The 15044-nt window shown below is 34.2% G+C and overlaps 1 protein-coding gene across 6 annotated transcripts in view; it reads right to left on the bottom strand.

Moving 5' to 3' along the window:
• Positions 1 to 1336: 1336 nt before the first annotated feature.
• FXR1 (FMR1 autosomal homolog 1) overlaps positions 1337 to 15044 on the bottom strand; it is a 64390-nt gene continuing 50682 nt past the window's right edge. The window contains exons 12-18 of one of the 6 annotated variants that reach the window (XM_054481208.2): positions 14923 to 14980; positions 14773 to 14835; positions 9596 to 9799; positions 7505 to 7705; positions 6731 to 6811; positions 2484 to 2575; positions 1337 to 1761 (exon numbers count right to left, since the gene is read on the bottom strand). In XM_054481208.2, coding sequence (XP_054337183.1) covers positions 1591 to 1761; positions 2484 to 2575; positions 6731 to 6811; positions 7505 to 7705; positions 9596 to 9799; positions 14773 to 14835; positions 14923 to 14980 — 870 coding nt within the window. In that variant the 3' untranslated portion in view covers positions 1337 to 1590. Of the gene's footprint in view, positions 1762 to 2483; positions 2576 to 6730; positions 6812 to 7504; positions 7706 to 9595; positions 9800 to 14772; positions 14981 to 15044 lie in introns of all 6 variants that reach the window. The other 5 variants (XM_054481209.2, XM_054481206.2, XM_054481211.2 and 2 more) reach the window with 5 other exon arrangements.

The raw sequence follows: 15044 nt of genomic DNA, 5'->3' as shown, positions 1-15044 counted from the left end.
TGAGGGCTGGGGTTATATATACTGAGCTGGCAAATTTTGCATTTTTAACTATACCCTGAATTATCCTTCAGAGCATATAAATTAAAATCACATTTTTATGCACATAAAAAATTAACACAAACTATGCACACACAAAACACTTTTCATATGCCAAGTGATACAAAGGGCTGTCATTCTTGTTCAGTGTTCCATATAATATCGTGGAACAAAGCCTTCCCCTATGTCTAACAATTACTTGACTTGACGTCACAGTTAGCTGTACTAACTGTTGTACCATTGTTAAACTTCATGTCTTTATCTTCATAAAAATTAAGCTCTGGCTAAAATATATACATAAAGTTTAATAACTGATTTTTGGTCACTGGTATGAGAGCCTTCAAAATAAGTTGAGAATCAAGAAGCAAATCATTGGCCTATTTAAAAATTGCTTGTCATACCTTCTATCCCCCATTGTCTTCCAAAGTTGCCTTAGATTAGAATTTTGTTAAGTTTTTTTGCTAATTATCACATGTATTATTAATTACCTATGCATCTAACAGCCTAAACTTGTTAAGATTTCAGAGGATTCATTACAAAATGATTAAATGGCCAACTGACATTTTAATGCTATTTATTAGCAAGTATAAATGCTTTTTAAAAAGCAAAGTATACTATCCTAAGCCTATTAATAGCTCCAACTATTTTGCAACAATTGGTGTAAAAAGTAGAAAGTTAAAAAAATTCAGCAAATGGAAGATCAAAGTTTATTTACTACCTGCATACAAAAACATATTGCACATCAAACAACCGAAATAAAAAAAAAAAAAGGGAAAAAAAAAAGATACTCTACTGAAGACTAACATGTAGTTTATACAGAATAAACCTTCTGGAAATTGATCTTTTCAGTAGTTCAGGTTATGTCTGAATGGACATGACTAATTCAGCTTAGTGTTTTAACTAAAGCTATGTTTGATTTTTAAATACTGTACACTTTAATAAATAAACCAAACAAAGCCTCAAGGTAGAACAGTCACTGCCAAGTATCGCCCAGTGTCCCTGCAGATGAGAGTTTAACAAATGTATTCCAGTGGTCTGCAGATTTTCCTCTACATACAGCATTTAAAAAACACATTAAAACAGACCAGTTTCCAGACTAAACTAATGAAGAAATTACAATTCAGTGCAAAATATTTTAGACTGCATTTCATTCTAGTTTTCCTCAGGTGAAGAAGTGGTTGCATATTAAAAATGTAACAAAAGCAGCTAATGCTTTCATAAAGAATATTACGTTAGGGATCCCACCCCACCCACCACCCCCCATCTCTGCCATATTTTGAAAACAAAATAACATTTCCTATAGCCAGCAACTTTTTTTTAATGTTACATATACTATTCTCAAGGCACATCTGATGATATATTTTATAACACAGTAGGTGTCAAAGTATGTTTAACATATGATTTCTTCAGGATCCCTCCCCTTTTTGAATTCCAAATGGAGGAACTGAAAGTGCGATGTAAAGACTGGCGATCCATATTCTATCTTTGGCAAGCTTGTACAAGCACTATTGTAAATGTAATGTAAAAGAACTGTAAACTAGGAACTTCTTCAGTTTATGAAACACCATTCAGGACTGCTGCTTCTTGAGTGTTTTCTTCTTTTAAGGTATTAATCTTTTCTTCTCCTGGAGTATGCTGTAGCTTAGAAATGTCATCGCCAGAAGCACTAGTTGGGCCGTTTATTGCCTTTTCTGAAGGACCATGCTCTTCAATCACATCTTTTGCCTGCCAAAGGGAGACAACTTTTTCAACTTCTTTATAAATGAAATCTATAGCTGAGGAGGAAAACAGCTACATAAACATTAATTAGCTAATTAAAAATTTGAGTTTCATATACCACAATGGATCAAAGTATTAAAACATCTTTAAAATTCAAAACAAATACCAAAGTATTCCACTCTATGGGTCTTTCAACTTTGTATCTCTAGTACCTAGCAGTGCCCAAACCACACAAAACATCTAAAGTAATGAAAACTGTACCTAATTTTAAAACACTGGAAAGCTCACCATGAAAATGACATAAACAGTTAATATTAAACAAATAATCACCTACTTTACTCACCTTCTTTTGAGAAATCACATTTACATATCAAATACTATAAAGCATTTAAAAGAACTAAAATTTAAAAGGTCTATATCCATCAATGAGAAGAGGTATATAGCCTATTGCTCCTGAATTAGGCAATAGTCTCTATGCCCAATATCTTTGGGCAGATTGAATTTTATAAATGCTATTTGAAGCTCTAACTAAAAAGTATTTCAGGCTCAAGCATGCATATCTTTAGTTACCTGGGGCCAAGAACATATTCAAGAGTCTTTAACTAAAATAGTATTGTCTATTTGTGGAAACAAGTGATCACACAGTAAAAGTAGTAAAAAATAAAGCTAAACCATACCAAAAATTAAAAAAAAAAAAAAAAAAAACCTACAGGTTAAATTCTCCTTACCATTTCTTTCTTGTTTTTAGCCAAAGTTTCCCTTGGGAGGTTTCTTTGTCTGCTCTGAGACTCAGCTCTAGAAATATAATCTGCAACTGTGACTGTTAAAGATGAGAAAAAAATTACAGGTGTTGAAAAAATATTTCTAAAGTTTATTTATGGATAAAGGGTAATTTCACTATTAAACTAGTGGTGGGTCACCCAGTGTCAAAATTTTCTTAAGCTGGGTATCACCTCCAACCAAAAACAAAGCTTTAAAAATCTGCCTGGGCTTTTGGTACTGAAGAAAATTTCAAGCTTGAGATTGAGGAAATCTAGATTAAATTCCTCTTTCCCAAGAATCCAGCTGTTTGCTTCTGGTTGACCCTAATGTTGTGGAACAAAGTTGTTAGAGAAACCCACAACCAGTAAAAGGAAATACAAACGCAGTTTTCTAAGCCCAGTGTTTGCAATTATCGGGGGCGGGGGGGGTGGGGGGAAATGGGGCAACTTTGGTCCAAATCATAGTATGATATACTTAAATTTGAAAATTTCAGATACAAAAATATTTACTCAAATGTGTGTTTTGTTTTTTTTTAAAGCACAATTAAGATATCCAAGTGTGGTTTATTCTATGGTTTTGTTTTAACGTTTCACACTAGAAACGATTGAGTGATTAAGAAACTACACGCAAACTAAAGATGACAGACCACCACCCTAAAAATGTGGACATTGATCAGAGTGGGAAAAGGTCCAGAGTGTATTCAGTGACACCCCTCCCACACCCCCTTTGCCAGTCTTGGTAGGGACGATCTGAAATGTGTATTTGCAAAGAAGTGGCAGTAGTGGATTAGGAAAAAGACTAAACCCAACTTAACACCCTACTGTCACGTCAACCCAACTTCAACAAATGACCTATGTTCTACAGTATGTGGACTGACTCACTTTATACATCAACACTCTCTCTTCAAGAACTGAAACTTAGGGCCAGGCATGGTGGCTCACACCTGTAAACCCAGCACTTTGGGAGGCCAAGGTAGGCAGATCACCTGAGGTCAGGAGTTTGAGACCGGCCTGACCAACATGGTGAAACCCTGTCAAAATTAGCCAGGCGTGGTGACACAGCCTGTAATTCCAGCCACCTGGGAGGCTGAGGCAAGAGCATTGCTTGAACCTGGGAGGTGGAGGGTGCAATGAGCCAAGATTGTGCCACTGCACTCCAGCCTGTGCAACAACAGTGAAACTCTGTTTCAAAAAAAAAAAAAAAAAGAACTGAAACAGAATTCACTGATTTTAAGAAATACCAAAAGAACCACACCCTTTTTTCTTTCAAGTATTTTCCATACAAACTGTTTTAGAAAATCCCTGATATGTAAAAGTACAATATATATTTTAAATTATGGGAGCAAGTTAATTATGTAAAGAATGAAATCTCCAGTAAATTTTAAATTATTTATTTAAAGTCACTAGGTATGGGGAGAATCGGTCCATAAAGTTTAAATTCTATGAAAACAACTAAATCATTCTGGTATAATAAAAAGCTGGATGGTATTTACAATTCATGTTTCTTAATTATGAATTAACATGCTAACACTTAAGATCCAAGAACTTTCTAGAACTATTATGTAAATCTTTTAAAACCACAAAGGAACAACCTATTTCAGAACTTACATACATCATTTACTAGAAAACCACTAAAGATACTTCAAATCTGAAACTGCCTCCTTCCTTCCAAACTGTAAGAAACTCAGTACGCTCATCTTGAAGCTTTTCAAATTATTTAAATTCATTGCTAATATACCTACATTAAAAAGAGTTTATAATATTGGAAAAAGGGCTATTGTCATAATCCACTTTATGATGTCTACATACATGGTAGCAAACCTATTACAAGAACAATTCTAGCCAGTGTGGGGAACAGCATAGTGAATGCACTGTTTCCAAGTTCGGCCCTCAGTGACACCTAGGAAAACATCTAATTGGAAACCCTGCTGCTAAATTAAGTTGGTGCAAAAGTAATTGTGGTTTTTGCCATTTTGAGGTGTGTGCAAAAACTGCACCAACCTAACACATTGTTGAAACAATTCCTAGAACCTTTCATCCACTGTGTACAGAGATAGAATAATATATTTTGATATAGTTATCAACTAAATTAACAAGCACTTAGCTGGGGTATCCCCTACCTAAATAAAAGGAAGCCAAAAGAAACCTCTGTTAATTCAAATAAAAACCTGTTTATAGCCAGTCCTTATAATACAAGCCCCTTAAAAGTCCAATACAGATTAATAATTAACAATATCTAGAAAAAAATACAGGCAATTTGTGTAATGACATGGACTCTAGAATTTCCTCGAATGGATCCAAGTTAATCAACTGGACACCAGTGTGTATTGTGTCACATTCTAAGTGTGGTAAAGAATATTCACTGCTTAATTTACACTAAGAGCAACAAGAAATTTTGAGCAGATGAGATCAAATTAAATGAGTGTTTTAAAGAGACTACTGATACTAACTTTAGAGGGAGGCTGCCTCCTAGAACTGCTACTAGGATCAAGGGTAACAATTTTGTGCTTGTTTCAACCACCCTATCTTTTGGCAGAAGGGGCAAGCTAGGGAATGCAAGGAGTTTTAAAAGAGGGAAGTAGTAATCCCAAAGAAGTAGCACAGAAATAGATGCAGTATGGAACAGAAATCATTGTCAAACTGTTGAAGCCTCCAAACTACTCAAGTTGCAATTAATACCATACAGAAATTTTTGCCTCTTCTCCAACAAACCCCACTGTTACTCCTTTTATACCTGTTGACTTGGTAATAAACCACCATACATCTAGTTAATAAATGTTGTAATATATTAAGTTCATACTGATAGCCTGAATTTTCTTGTTTACAGTAGGGCCAGAAAATGTATTCACTGCTGTACCACCTTCAAAAAATGAAATAACCTCTTCATCTAAAACTTTTTTTTTTGAGACAGGGTCTCACTCTGTCACCCAGGCTAGAGTGCAGTGGCACGATCACCCTTCACTGCGGCCTCGACCTCCCAGGCTAAAGTGATTCTCCTGCCTCAGTCTCAAGAGTAGCTGGGACTACAGGTGCGCACTACCACACCCAGCTAATTTTTGTATTTTCTCTAGACAGGATCCCACTGCCCAAGCTGGTCTCAAACTCCTGGGCTCAAGCAATCCTGCTACCTGGCCTCCCAAAGTGCTGGGATTACAGGTATGAGCCACTGCGCCCAGCTCTAAAATATATTTCCAACATTAAAGGAGGGGAGGAAAGAAGGGAAAGGAAAACAAATATTTTCTGGACACTTTCTATTTTTTGACAATATCTAATTGCTCTAAAAATTTCCAACTATCTTTAAAACATGAACTTTTAGGGATGGGAACTAATTCTCTTAACCAGTTTTCCCAAATGTCTCTACAACCACTAAATTTAAAATAGTAAAGATGCCAGAATTTACATTCTTTATTTGGGGAAAACACATGAAAGAACTGGTTTTGGAAAGAATGCAAAAATTGATTAGTTTGAAAGGGGTTTATTTCTGGTGCACACAGTTGCTTCATTGTGAATATACATGTGATTCTCTGTACACAGGAAATGGAATTATGTTCAAAATAATAGACACAGCAAACAAGTTTCTTTGAAGTTACTAAAAATTAATGACTACATAAAATAAACATTCTAAAACTAAGTAAGTACTATTAATTTGAATAGTTAGTAGGTGTAAGGGAAAAGGCATCACACTACAATCACTACAATAAACAAACAAAAACATAACATGCATTCCTCACATTAGGTTAAAGACACCTTCAAATATTTTTCTTTTATACTTTTTTTTTAATTGTGGGTATTACAACTCCCACAAAAATGAGGTGCTGAATTCAGATATAGTAAGCAGGCACCATGCAAAAGCTGCCCAGTTTTGCCAATCAACCTTGATCACAATCTACAACACAGTCCCTGGGATGGCAAGCCCCATCTCAAGTGTGAAGAAACTGCCAAGTGAACAAAATGGTCTTCTCAACAGTATTTCCATGTAAACAATTAGGACACAACATTAGTTCAATTAGACAAGTTACTAACACACTGTGAAGGAAGAATGCATTTTCTTAATAGTAGTAGTCTTATTAGTTGAACAAACAATTTATGCAATGCAAATTTTGAATGTATATGCACACATGTGTACATGTAAGTATAATATATTTAGAAAGCAGACATATGACATTTTTTTCATGCTTGTGACCTGATGTCGTCCACAGGTCCACTCAAGTTACCTGGCTGTCTATCTTCTGCCTGACCCCTGAAGCGACGCCTGCGGCTACGATTGCGTCGCTGGGGTTTTTTTTCACTATCATCTGTAATTGCAAAGTTTACCATGAACTATTCTGACAAAAACAAACAAAAAAACAAAAAAACCTTCTTTCCTTCAAAGATTTAAAGGGGAAAAATAAACTTTTAATTAAACACAAAAATAAAACAACAAATGTTTACTGACAGGAAATACATTTTTGTAGCTTTCAGCATTCCAAATGGATTAAAAATGGAATTATCATCTGGAAATTCAGAGGGTTTTTAACTCACAGTAAAACTCTCACTTAAACTGCCATCATTCAGGGACACAGTTTTCCTCTCTAGTACAGTTTGGTTTATACCGAAGTTAATGACATTTTAGCCCTTGAAAATTAATGCCTACTCTCGATATATGTACCTTTACCAGTGTCATTTATAATTATTTTAAAAGAGGCAAGATGAAAGCCTGATTTTAGCTTGGGGACAATAAAAGCACTAAGTACCTTGCCAGCTGAATTTTTGTACTGATTTAATGGCATCAAAGGGCACTTTAACCCTCCCAAGTTTCAAATAATTTGGCTATAACCAATCTGAGAACTAAACATTTCAGACAGACAGAAAGCTATCTACCTTGTTCAAAGTAAACACTAAGAAAGTCAATTTGTGAATTGCATACTTTCTTTGAAAAAAGCTTCATATACTAACAATAGTATACAATTATATATATATTTATTTATTTTCCCTAAGTGCTTACATACCTAGCCCATTTTCATTAACTGAAGCTGTATCAGATTCAGTCATTCCATCCATCAGAACAGCATCTTCATCAGTCCTTCGTCTACGAGACCGCCTACGACGGTTAGTACTGTGATGAGATTCGCTGGCATCAGTGTCTGCAGTCTGATCTGATTCTGTATTATCAAGTAAGCTGTATGGATTGCTGTCTGGATCTTTGAGCACTATATTCATGTCAGAGGCAAGAAATATTCGTTTAAGAGGACTGCAATTATGAATGTTTGATCTATATTGAACTATTATCAATGATAAATAAACTTCAATCTCCCCCAATAAAAATGCACTGTCTTCAAATAAAATGTTTTCAATATTATTTACCTGGAAAATAACAAAGATAATTAAATATGATAAAACTTTAAGTGGTGATGAAAAATTAAAGCAGAAAGTGAGCAGACATCTTGGCTTCCTAACATTTCCTGTGCCTTGTTTTTAAAATATACATTAGAAAATAGTGTATTAAATGCTAATTCTGGCATTCACATTTCAAGGTAATCTTGCCCAGAGGCTAGAAAAACAAAAATGAAAAGAAACAAATATTCAGCTGTTAAGAAATAATTATGAGAAAGAGCTTTCATCCCCTTAACTGAGCTCAAAATGACTGCAGCTTTGTTGTGTTGATGTTGATGGACTATTTCCCAAATAATATACTCAATACCTGCATTCCATGACATAACAGAAATCCGTAACTGAACTGAAGCAATCAAGACAAGTTGAAACAAAGCAGCCAATTAAATAAGGTTGAACTTCTAACTGGTTATGAAAGGAAAATGTTGAAACGAATGCTGACTAGTACTCCATCTTTAACAATATGAAAGGTGACGTGAAGGTGGAAAAGGAAAAAAAGGTGTAAGGTATAATTCATAAGAAAAATACCCATCTTACCTATGTGCATTTATTACCTCCAACAATCAAATTTATAGGAGAAATTCACCTAATTCCGATTTTTCCTAAGATTCCTTTGGTAACAGCTAGCAAGCTAAGCATCTTTGCAAAAGACACTAAGTGTATCCATTAATCATAAAACACTAGGTCAAGTACATTTATTTTGCAATTCAGTATACTGTAATTTTAAACACCTTGGTAACTGTACAAAGTGTACTAAAATATAAAAACTATTTCCCTGAAAGCCTGTAAACTAAAGGCTCAAAGAGTATTACTGTGGAAAGTGAGAAAATCTAAACAAAGAACAAGTTCCTAATTTTTGCCGATTTGTTCCAGTTTTTGTAATTTGTAAGCACAGTTGGCATCTATATTTAATGTATCTACACATACTTTCTATAATATTAAAATACTACATAAGTTTTCATGGTTATAACATTAAGGAAGGTGCAGGTTTCTTAAAGTGGTATACCATAATGATATGTTAAAGTTATATCTTTAATATAGTCTATGTATCCCTGGCAATTAACCCCCTAGCCCATTATGCTAACCAAGAATATTCTAGAAACTCCTACAACTTAATGTAAAGCATAAAAAAATTTTAGAAGACAGAAGTAATCAAGTAAAACGTTTCCTACACCCTCAAATCTTTAGTCATCCAAACACTCCTCTTTACAGCACAGTTCCTCAAACGATTAAAAAACTTAGTTAATTCCACAATTTTTCCCTGTTCCCAAAGTACTACATAGTGTAGCTAAGAATGCTCTTCACTTCATTTTCAATATTAAGTATAGAAAAGTACTGACATCTCTCTGTGCATTAGAAATCTCTGGGTCTGTGTGGCAAACAAAAATACATAATCCCAAAATTCTAGGGAAAACAAAAAATTTCTAATTAAATAAGCCTCCAAAACCTGAAGAGAGAAACATCTGACCCTCATAATATAAAGAAAAGCTGCCAACTAAAGTTCTGACCAGTATATTCTAAGTAAACCTTCACTGAGAAACACTCTACAAGGGCTTTTCCTGATACTGCTATATGGTCCACCACTTTCTCTAAGATAATGAGTAGCAAGAGAAACTTCCAAAAATGGGTGGCCCTGGGAGATGAATTAACTTTTGTAAAACTATACTGTTCACAAAGAATGGATGCTGACAGAGTATAGAAAAGACTACCAGAACTGATGGAGGATTTGCCACCACGTGGTCCACCACGACCTCGACCCCCTGAAACACTTCTGCCTCTTCCTCCTGGGCGTCTCCTGCTGTCACGCTGATGTCGGCTGTCTCGATCATCTTCTCCTGCCAATGACCAATCACTCAGCTCGTCTTTACGCTCAGATTCCGTTTCAGAGGGGTTAGACAGCTCAGAATTTGTACCTTGGAAAAGAAAAGAACATAAACCACTTAGACTTCTATAAAAAGAGGCTTTTAAAATGTTCAAAATTATTTCCTACAAATTATTGTTTAAATAAGCAATACTGTTTGGCTGCTTCAAAGAAAGATCCATGAAAGTTAAAATCAATCTGAAACGTACTAAGGAATAATCAAATATTATTATACTATTAATATACTAGTATGGTATCGACTAGTTAATACAGATTAAAAAATAAACTGATGTGCAGAAGGCCGCTCACTTCTTCAAAACCAGCAGAAGAATCCCTCACTGCAGTCTGCTAAGATGTGCTACGTCATGTAATATAGTCAAAGGTGTGACCATCTCATCAGCAAAAGGGAATAATATCCAGGAAATACAAAGTCATGAAGTTAAAAAAAACTGATGTGCAGAAATGCAGTCAACAGAAAAATTACAGAAAATACACAGAACATTAATTCCTAGGTTTTGGCACCAAAAAAAAAAAAAAAAAATACAGATCATTTATCAATATTAAAATGTACTTAGTATGGATAGTCTAATGTTTCTGCTCATTTGGGTTTCAGTAACCTAAATTATTAGTACAATAAAAATAACTTCTATCCAATATTTGAGTAAATTAATCATATTTAGAAAATTGAATAGTTTAACTGTATATAGTGTATTTCACCATAATTTCATTGATTCTAGGGTATACTTTTCACATGTTAACATCTCTGAAATCAAGATATAACTGATGGCATCCTTATTATAAGCTAGAAGTAATTTTTCCAGTAGGTTGTATATAAAATGATAGCATGTTTTACTAGCATCTTAAATTGTGGTTTTTGCCATTAAAAGTAATTTTTACTTTTTGCTTTACTTTTAATGGCAAAAACTGCAATTACTTTTGCACCAACCTAATATTTGCAATTACTAAACAGAATTTAAGGTTTCTCTGAAACAGAAGGTCTCTCACCTGACAACAGAACTGAAGCCATGACCAGTGAGACAATATTCAGCATTGCCTTTAAAAGTTTACAGACCATTTCTAACACTGCAACTATTGTAATGGTGACCTTTCAAAAATTTATTTAAACACTACAAAGATATAATCAGAAGCCTACATTATCATTATTTAGTAATTACTGTAACTAAAGTGTCAGATACATATGACTCAATCACTATCATATTCATTTCCACTTGTTAGTTCTGGGATTCCACTTCTTCTTTCCCTCTATATATGACCAAATATATCTCCTTCAGAGCCTAGTTCAAATTCTAATTTCAGACCACTGCAACTAAGACAGATCTCTCCCCATTTTTTGTTATCCTAAAATCGCCCCACATCTATCATAGACTATGCCGTGTTGTTATTTTTTCCCCCTTTGGAATTACTTCAAAATTGGTCTATGATAAAGGGTGGAACTCCATCTTATATGTCCTCAAATGCCTGGCAGAGTGTATAACAATTTTCTCAACCAAATAATTTGCTGCATTATTTTGAAGTTCATTTGCTAAACTCTCAGATAAGAGTGATTTCATGAAATACCTTGAAGTTCCCTATATTTAAACTCTGCAATCATTTGAGGAAAAATGCAAACAAGAGCTCTTCAGACATAAAAAGTTTTAAGTATTAAGGTGCAGGGAATAAAATGTAAAGTTTTATACATGAAGGTGCCTCACTTCCTTTCTCCTTTAAAGATAACTCTAGGATGCCTACCTTTTCTCCACATGCTGTTAATAGATGTAACTAGTCAATTATAAAAACAATTAGGTAATTAGTTGGATGTGTATTTTTCAAAGAATACATCAAATTTCTATTACTTTCAATTCTTTGTTGGGATTAGAATCTCAGGGAAGGGAATTAATTTCCCCTAACATGTATTTCACCAAATGACAAAAAGTACTTTATTAACAGGATGTCATAAAAGTTGTAATGAAGGCAATTTATCTTTCCTTGAATAGTGAAAAAAAAAAAAAAAAAAAAAACCTTTCAGAATGTTTAAGAACTTCTGAATTTATTTACAAACCTATACCCTACCTGAAAGCATTACCAAAATTCAGGGCAAATAAAGAATACTTCATTTTTGAAGACTCTCTCAAAAGTTCCTATTGAAGTATCCTTAGAAATCCAGTGTAGTATTTATCTAACCCTGTGTCACATCAAGTAAAGTCTTCCTTAAATTTAACCTACATATAGTATTCAAGATACTTAGAGGGAATGTCTAAATCATAGATTTCAGGAGGTAAAACAGCTATTGAGGCCATACTCCCAAAATTTGAATGTACTGGCTAGTGCTCAACATTACTCATATTAAATAACTGTTAGTAACGCATATTAAATGTTTCTATGATAGCAAAAAGGACTCTGCAAATGTGACTAAGGTTAAGGACCTTGAGATAGAGAGATTATTTATCCTGGATTACCCAGGTGGGTCCAAACTAATCTCACTGGGTCTTTAAAAGTAAAGAAACTTTCTCAACTACTGAAAGGGGAATCCCCGCTAGACCTTCCAGAAAGAAACGTAGCCCAGCTGACAAGATTTTAGCCCAGTGAGACCCATGTCAGCCTTCTGACCAACAGAACTATAAGATAATAAATTTCTGTGGGTCAAGCCTCTAAGTTTGTGATAATTTATTACTGCAATAGAAAACAAATACTCTAATAAAATCAGGGAAACCATTTATTCCAACCCCTCAATTTTGTTAAATACAGGTTGGTGATTCAAAGTCTTTTTAAACAAGCTTTAAAAGTAATGACACTAGGCCAGGCTTAGTGGCTCACGCCTGTAATCCCAGCACTTTGGGAGGCAAGGTGGATGGATCACCTGAGGTCTGGAGTTTGAGACCAGCCTGACCAACATGGAGAAACCCTGTCTCTACTAAAAATACAAAATTAGCCGGGCATGTGATGCATGCCTGTAATCCCAGCTACTTAGGAGGCTGAGGCAGGAGAATCACTTGAACCCAGGAGGAAGAGGTTGCGGTGAGCGGAGATTGTGCCATTGCACTCCAGCCTGGGCAACAAGAGCAAAACTCTATCTCAAAAAAAAAAAAAGAGTAACAAAACATAATGACATCATGTTTTTAACCAATTTTAAAATCATATTTTCCCCTCAAACTTCTAAAATCACCTTATGAAGATGGTTTATATCATTTTCAATGGTTGGTTGTGCTAAGCTTAATAGCTAAAAATAATCACGTTTTATCGACTCCAAGAGGCCATCAATTTTAAGACATTATTTTATGTGCCATTAAAAAAGAAAATGCTGCTAAAGTTGTAAGATGTCCAATTTAACACACATACCAACTTCAGAGATGTTATACTGGGAAATATTTCTTATAGTTCCTATTAAACTGATAAAACTATAGTACTCATATTATATATATATATATATATAAAATCAACTACAAGTCCCTCTGGTATAAAGTATACATGAACATCTACAACCAAATTCAAATGGTTTTTCTTGCTTTTCCAAGCCCACTCAGGTTTGATAACTATTTCAAGAAATAAAATGTTATTAATTCCGCTAAGATGCAGATCTAAGAGTGTCATCTACTGAACAATTTGCACAGCTTTCTTGAATCCAGATGATGTTTCTCTACCTCTAACATAATTATCTACTCTCAACAAAAGCATTTTGCCAGAGTAAGCTCTCATCAATAAGCCGACTTCCCACAAAAGCTAATAAAATTATTCAATGAATTCATCATACTCATCATCCAATAAGCCAAGTCTGATTATCTATGCTAATAATGTATGGTTCAAAAATCAATGAGAATATATTCAATTTCTATGTGATTACTGGTTAACTGTCTTTTGCATTAAACATTTTCAGAAATATAATAATAGTTTGCAATTTTTCATCCCTTTATATGCTGAACACTTCTTTATTAGAATTTTGCTGTTTAGGTTTCAATACTGCATTAAATAAAAACACATATGTAAGAAAATGAGAACATAAAGATATGATATTAAAGGCCAGGGACACAAACTTACAACTCTACAACAAATTGAAGATAGTTAGATAGTTCAGGTTTAATATAACTTTGTCAGCATTAGATGATCCTTCAATTAAGCATGAAATTTGCATTTATTTCTATTTTCCTTAAATGCCTTACATTTTGGAAAAGGTTTTATATTTCCTCAAAAGGGAGTAAGTATAGGAGTGAAGAAAAGGAAAAGAGAAAAGAAAGAAAAGGGGCGAAGGAAAAAAACAAATCAGGTGACTGCTAAGATCCAAGTCCAAATGTAGAAAAATGGAACAACTCCAAAGCTGAAGAAGAATAAGGGAGAATTTAGGATTAGAGAATTGTTGACTATCACCACTCCACTGTCCCCTTCCTATCTGGGTTAGACCCAATCCTCACAGTGAAATACATTTTAGAAAATGTTCATTTATAAAGTGTTAAATTAGATTCTGGCTTTCAGAGCCTTCATTTTAGTGAAATGTTGTTAAACAAAATAATTCCAGATGTGAGATGTTAATATATTCAAATACGCCAAATGAGTAAACAAAATATTTTTTAAAAGCTAGTAAAAAGACTTGCTATATGCAATCTTGGCAGTGATTCGCATACTTTTCATTTTTTACTTAAAGAGGGTAGACAAAAGATGATTCCTAGAAGTATCACCACCACCATTACTAGGTATTTACTGGGAAATGCATAAAACTGTACTAGCAAAGTATTTGAAAAACAAGTTACATATGTATTCTTTGTAAATATAATAACATGACAATGAACTACCAACTTAAAAACATGCTTTGCTTCATTACATAACTGCTTGGAAATTTTATATATTTTACTGTCATTTTAATGTATACTATCACTACTATTAAGACATGTACTAAACCTTCAGAACTACCTTCTACCCTCAAAGCCAAGATAGAGTAATGAACTAATTATAAGAAAATGTGTTAGAGCACCTAAACTATAACTACTATTATTACTATTACAAAAAAAAAAAAAAAAAAAAGTTTTTTTTTTTTACCATAACCGGAGGTGTAATTAGGTCCCCGACGACCTCTGCCTCTTCCACTATAAGACCTAGAACCTTGTACAGAAGAGACGGTACTTTCATCAGTGGCATATCCTTTCTCTTTTTCAGGCCCTCTGGTGGAAGAAGGTCTGAAACCCATACCAATCTGTCGCAGCTGTTCATCAATCTGTAGGCGTTCCATTCTTAGCTGTTCTACTTCCTACAATCAAAACAAAAAAGAGTAAGTCTTCTTATATATAACTTTTTGTCTTCCTAAAGCCTAA

Source organism: Pongo pygmaeus, chromosome 2 (genome assembly GCF_028885625.2).
Source record: "Pongo pygmaeus isolate AG05252 chromosome 2, NHGRI_mPonPyg2-v2.0_pri, whole genome shotgun sequence".
NCBI classification, from domain to species: domain Eukaryota; kingdom Metazoa; phylum Chordata; class Mammalia; order Primates; family Hominidae; genus Pongo; species Pongo pygmaeus.
Note: the sequence above shows the minus strand (reverse complement) of the source record. Positions and strands in the feature narration are given on the sequence as shown.